The sequence below is a fragment of the Rattus norvegicus genome, chromosome 1, assembly GCF_021556685.1.
Source record: "Rattus norvegicus strain SHRSP/BbbUtx chromosome 1, alternate assembly SHRSP_T2T, whole genome shotgun sequence".
Taxonomy (NCBI): domain Eukaryota; kingdom Metazoa; phylum Chordata; class Mammalia; order Rodentia; family Muridae; genus Rattus; species Rattus norvegicus.
Window position 1 is genome coordinate 200,856,962 of NC_141534.1, and position 6,000 is coordinate 200,862,961.

Sequence of the window (6,000 nt, forward strand, 5' to 3'; positions counted from 1 at the left end):
CTATAAGCATATTTTGCAAGAGGGAGGACCTGCTTCTTGCTTGAAACCTACCAGCTCATTAACTTTTCTTTGGGGGGCTATAAAAAGGGCACTGGGGGTTTTTCCAGGAGTGTGTCAGAGCCAGACAAAAGGATATTCAATGTTCCAACTTTAAGATACAGTTGCTTTTTAGAAAACTAAAAAGGAAACCTTGTTTTCACATTAAAGTTGCTGGGGCTGAAAATGTTGGAATTAGCATTTAAAATATTACTTTGTAATTGCTGTTAAGAAATACTCTTTGAGATTAAGTAATTATAAAAACAAGATCCTTTAAAAGTCCCATTACTAAAGATGTAAAAGATATATTTTTTTAAAAAATGTTTCAAACCAGAATTCTCCGAAGTAGAGGGAAACTAGTTCTTTGAGACTACCTAGAGGCAAACAGCAGTCCCGGGAGCCGAATGCGAGGCAATTTTAAAACTGTCTTTGAACCCAGCACGAGGAGAAGAGGCTGTATCTCCTTCGAAAAGAGGTCCTATCGTTGATGCATCCCGTCAAAGTTAGAAAGCAGAACTACTTTTGTAATCCCTCTACTCCAATACAATGTTCCCTCAAACACCACCCACCTCAGATAAAAATATACATGTCCCAAAGAATTGCAAAGGCCTTTGGATTTCAATTTTCGAATACATAGAGTTCTATTACCACTCACATCTAAGTACTCTCAAAAGTTCCCTAGTTTTTAAAGGAAACAGGTCAAATATCCAGGAAGGTCTATTTGCCCGAGGTTGGGAGCCTGGCGTGGCGACGTAGGCCATTGCCAGCAGCCTCCAAGCACGCAGAGATTTCATAAGATATTCCCTCCGGTCCCCTACAAAATCCCAAACCTGAGGGTCCCCTAAAGCCAACCGCTGCTTAGGTAGCATCTGAGAAAAGTAGGGGCTGGGGGCTGGGCGGGGGTACCACACACACGCGCGCACACGCACTCTCGTGTCGGCGACTATAGTCGCCAGCGTTAAGCAAGCCACCGGAGGGAGTGTGTGCGCGCGAGGGTTTGCCCGCGGTGACCGCGCCGAGCTCTCGGGCCCGCGGCCTCCGAGCCCCTGGGTGCAGCGTGGGCTGCAGGCGACCAGCCAAGCCGCGGGGCCTCCCGCAAAAGCAAGGCCTGGGCGCGCCGGCACTCCCGCGCTGCCCAGCCTCAGTCGCCCAAGGCACTGGGAAGGGCGCGAGCTGGAGAAGAAAGGCTCTTCCCGCCGGTCGATCCGGCTCCGCGGAACACCCCAAGCGCAAGGAGGCGACTGCGGCGGCAGGACGGTCCCCGCGCCACGCTATGTCCCGGGTGCCCAAGGCGCTCCCAGCCAGCCCCTTTTACGAAACTTTCTTTTTTGCTTCGCCCCACCCGAAAAGTGCGGTCCCAGCGAGGGCGCCGAGGACAGCGGGCGGAGGGCGAGGAGGAAGTGGTGCCCGCGGGAGCGCGGCTGGGCAGAGGAAATGCCCGCGCCGCCCGCCCCCGCCCTTGCAGCCCGCCCCGGCCCCCCGCCCCGCCGCGACTTTGGCGGGCCGAGCCCCGCGCGCCACTGGCGGCGGCAGCGGCAGATGTGGCCCCGGCTGCCCCAAGGAGCCAACAATGCCGGGCCGGCAAAACAAAAGGGATTCGCTTCGCGTCTTTCCCGGCCTCTCACTTACACTCTCGGGGAACCGCGCGGGATCCCGGACCAACAGGGGCCGCGCCCCCAGGGGCCCCGAGCCACGCGCGCCCCGACTTGTCCCCGCCGACCCCGGTCTCTACTCCCCCCTGCCCGCTCGCCTTCCAGGCGCAAGGCCTGCCGCACCCCGTCATGCTCGGACTCTTGGTCCCCAGGGATCCGGCCGTATTGTCCCCGCGGCGCGCAGCGCGCTCGTCTGAGATCGCCAGCGGCCCCCGCGCGCGCACCCACCGGGCTCCAGGAGCAAGCCCGGGGCGCCTAGGAAACCGTCGTCAGACGCCGCCGCCGCTGCCCTCCGGACGCCGCTGCGCGCCGGGTTTTTCTTTCCTTTTTTTTCCAATCCTGATGGGAAGGAAGGTGACCGCCTACTTCGCATTCATCAACTCTCATCACAACAACAAAAATCCTGGAGCAAAGGGCGGCCAGCAAGCGCAATCGGTGGCGAGGGGCAGAGGACCAGAACCCCCAGGCGGGGGTCCACTCCCGGGCGTAGTGTATGGACACAGGGCTGGGGGCGCTGACCAAAGATGTCCTCGGATGCCGGCCCGGTGTCCTTCGCCCTCCTCCTTCTCCCGGAGTGGCGCAGTGAGGCGCGGGCACGGTGCCCCAGCCAGCGGCCGCAGGTGAGGCGGGGGCGGCGACAGCCCCAGCCCTCCCCGGGTACCCCCGCCCTTACCTCGTCCTGGGTCGTTGGCGTCCGAGGAGAAGGGCGCCCACCCGGGAGGCGGCGGCGGTAGCGGTGGCTCCCGCCCCTCCCACCCCACCCGGCGGCGGTGGCGGTGGTGGTGGTGGCGCTGGCGGTGCGGCCCCCCCTCTCAGCGCGGCATGGCTCCCAGCTCGGTCTCTCGTTCCTCCGTCCGCAGCTGGCTCCTCTGGGCCGCTCCCGAGCCACCTTAAAATGACACACGCACACAGAGACACACACACAAAAACTTAATCTCTCCAGCTCCGCGCCCCACCCCCTCCCGCCCTCCCCTCCCTTCCTTTGCCTTCCCTTCCCTCCCTTCCTTCCCTTCCCTTCCTCCTCCTCCCGTCGCCGCCGAGCCTCTTCCTACTTCCCCACCCACCCCACCCCCTTCCCCCGCCCACCGGCTCCCGATCCAGTCCCCCCCTCGTCCGGGCCGCGCGCCTTCTTGCCAGCCCCGCGGCCTGGCGGGGGCTGCGTTGGGGGTCCCTGGCCCGCGCCTCTCTCACCCCCCCAGAGGATGCTGGCTGCAACTTGGATCCGGGGAGGGAAGGTCCTGGAAGCCGAGCGCCTCCGGGCTATTTGCTCTTCTTTATTTGTTTTCTCCTCCCGGGAAGGAGGAGGAAAGCGCAGAGAAAAGGAAAGGAAAGGACGGAAGCGGCGCGGGCCGCTGCTCCGGTGCCCTCCGGCTGCGCAGGAGCGAGGCGGGAGGCGAGGTGAGGGTCCCCTCGCTCGCTCGTTTTTTTTTTTTTTTTTTTTCAAAGGCGGGGTCTCTCTTTGCAAACCAATGACACAACCCCACATGGTCCGGTCTCGCCCCTACAGATACTTCTCACTACAAATCGGCTCTCTCCGGGGATTAGCAGCTACACGAAAGTGCATACTGGCGCTGCGGGCAGCCGAGGGGGCCGGGCAAGGCAGACACTCCCCGGCCCAGCCCCGCGCCTCCACTGAGACTCTGGGGACGCGCAGGGGTCCCGCAGCCGGTGGGGTGACTTCGCCCTCCTTCTTCCTCCTCCCCTTCCACGTGGGGCCCGCCACGTGGGGAGACGCGAGCTCTGGCGGGCCTCGGCACCGTCCCCCGGGTGGCCCCGGCTCGATAAGGCCCCCACCACGCCCGCTCAGCCGACCTGCACTCTACTCGGCCCCGAGGCTCCAACTTCCTCCTGGGCCCCGCGCAGGCCACGGGTGCCGTCCCAGGCTCGTGAGGTCAGGCGCGGGCCGGCCACAGGGGGCACTTGCGCTCCCAGATCCCAGATCCGGGAGACCCTGCCAGGGAGGTAGCGCTGGCTGCGGGTGCGCGCGGAGACTGGTCTGTGTGCTGGAACTTGCCACGATGTGTTCGCTACGAGAAGCCAAATGTTTTTACACATTTAGAAATGTCTTTCTGTTGTCTGAATGTCGCTGGGGCTATTTTGAAAGCCTTGCCTTGGTCAGGTCACCAGCCTCTCTGAGACCTTGCGGGCCCAGGGGTCGCGTGTGCAGTGCCATTTCTCGATCACGAGTCCACAAGTGTCTCGGTGCATTGCGATTGAAATCTGGACTCTCAACGACCAGGGGACACAGCGGCCGCGCGAGACTAGCCAGCATCTGGGCTGGATTCCTTGGCCATGACCCGCAACATCTAAGCGCTGTCCCCGGAAGGGAGCCGGCTCCCTGCGCTCAGGGCCCCCCAGGCTTACCAGACTTTAAGCGCGCGTCTTCTAAGGACCCCTGTGGCGCTAAACAGAGCCCTTGTATGCAGTTGTTTTAAAAATCGTTTGGGGTGCTAGCGACTGGATTGAGATGTTAGGTTGTATGATCGAGAGGGGGTGTCCAGGGTCACAACTTTGAAGACCACAGGGACCGCCATTCAGAGAGCCACGTAAAGTGGTGTGGGTGGCCTCCTCGCGACCGGAGAAATTTATAGCAGAGGCCTCCGAGCCCCTAAACCCATCGCTGAGCGTTCTTCAGAGCCCTGCCTTTCTCGGGCTTTATCACGGCCTGTTTGTCTTACTTAAACTGAACACCCAGATGCCGGGCGTGAGACTAGCAATGTGGGGTTTCTATGTTATGTAGCCAAACTGGGTTTTAAACTAGATTGAAAATCTTTTCTGAAAGGTAAAACGGGTATGGTCCCTCTCAGACCAACCTTTCATGATATTCCCGTGGCCCCAATAGTCCAGGGGCTGGTCTTGATGTTCTGTGAAAGGTATACACCCGCCTCTGACCCAGTGGTCTCCATCTTCCAGGGCTGTGTGCTCACAGATTCCTCTTAAGAGTTCACTTCTTCCCAACAGCTTCGCTCCAGGTCCATGAGGCCCAGGACTTGCTGGCAAATTGACCTTGTCCATACCAGGGCTTCTGTGTCACCAATGCCTGCTTTCTGGTCCTACCTATGGTAGTTCCTGCTCTTTTGTTTCTCAGATCTTTACCCTTCGTGGTCCCCTATTCTCACCAAGAAACCACAGTCAGCTGGCTTTTCCTATTGCTTCTTCAGCTTTCCTGTGGTCTGATTTTGAATTCCACTTTAGAAAAATGCTTCCGTGGGCCCTGCAGGATGCCTCAGCCTACAAAGCTGCTATCAAGCCAGAGGATCTGAGTTCAGTCCTTAAAGGCTGGGTGAAGACGGAAGGAAAGAGTAGACTAAGTTGTCTCAGACCCCTGCATGAGTACCACATATCACACAACAATAAAATACTACCCTCTTTCTTATGAACTCAGAACTAAAAATTATTTCAAACTTCAGCCTGACCACTTGCATTTTAAAATATGGAACCCAGGCTGGGGAGGGGGGTGTGGCACAGTGGGTAGAACACTTGACGGGCATATATGAAGTCGTTGGTTCATCCCTTGCTTCTGGAGACAGGGAAATCTGGCAACTGCTCATACTTTGGGACCAGCAAGATGGCTCAGTGGGTAAAGCACTTGGCCCCAAGCCCTACAACCCAGAAAAAGCAAACTGGCTTCCTCAGGTTGTCCTCTCAGCTCCATACATGCAATGCCTGCCAAGCACACAAGATAAAAACGAGTACGCTAATATGTTTAAGAAACTAGCTACCATCAACACGTGAATTGGTTCAGACTCTACCCATTTCTCAAAAGATGTCAAATATAAACAAAACCAGAAATAGACCCCCAGGGCTGGAAAGATGGCTAAGCAGTTAATAGCATCGGTGGCTCTTCCAGAGGCTCCGATTCCAGTTCCCAGTAACCACAACTACCTGTAACTCCAGCTCTAAAGGATCTGATGCCCTCTTCTGATCCTCAAGTGCCATTCCCCCTACTGTGCGTGCGCAGACATACACACACACACACACACACACACACAAACACTCACACACACACACTGAAATAAAAATCATTACAATTCAAAAAATATAACCAGACTTCAGTAGATGCTTCTGTAAGGATGATGTGCGAATGGCCAAGAAGCACACTTACACAATGTTCGCCCCAGTCAGTAGGGAAATAGAAATGAGAACCACAGTAAGATACCACTTCTTGTCCACTGAGATGGCTGTCATCATCAATAAGGAAAATGATGTGGAGAAATGGGAGCCTTTGTGAAGGGCTGATGGGAATATAAATGGTGCCACCACAGTGGAAAATGGCCTGGCAGCTCCTCTGAAAGTTAAACATGGACTTGCC

General features: G+C 57.4%; 2 protein-coding genes across 22 annotated transcripts in view; one reads left to right on the forward strand and one right to left on the reverse strand.

Annotated features, from left to right (window-relative positions):
* Ctbp2 (C-terminal binding protein 2) overlaps positions 1-3,071 on the reverse strand; it is a 136,093-nt gene extending 133,022 nt beyond the window's left edge. For 6 of the 21 annotated variants that reach the window (XM_087593719.1, XM_087593692.1, XM_087593728.1 and 3 more), the window contains exon 1: positions 1,917-1,981. The gene's annotated coding sequence lies outside the window, so the exon portion shown is untranslated. Of the gene's footprint in view, positions 1-1,665; positions 1,982-2,361; positions 2,589-2,879 lie in introns of those variants that run through there. The other 15 variants (XM_087593714.1, XM_087593689.1, XM_087593721.1 and 12 more) reach the window with 5 other exon arrangements.
* The window catches only part of LOC148007832 (uncharacterized), a 38,805-nt gene extending 33,737 nt beyond the window's left edge, over positions 1-5,068 (forward strand). Inside the window, exons 2-4 of the mRNA XM_087603991.1 lie at positions 1,093-2,308; positions 2,988-3,086; positions 3,196-5,068. Of these exons, the coding sequence (XP_087460117.1) occupies positions 1,093-2,308; positions 2,988-3,086; positions 3,196-4,123 (2,243 nt within the window). The 3' untranslated portion in view covers positions 4,124-5,068. The remainder of the gene's footprint in view (positions 1-1,092; positions 2,309-2,987; positions 3,087-3,195) is intronic.
* The last annotated feature ends 932 nt before the right edge of the window (positions 5,069-6,000 follow it).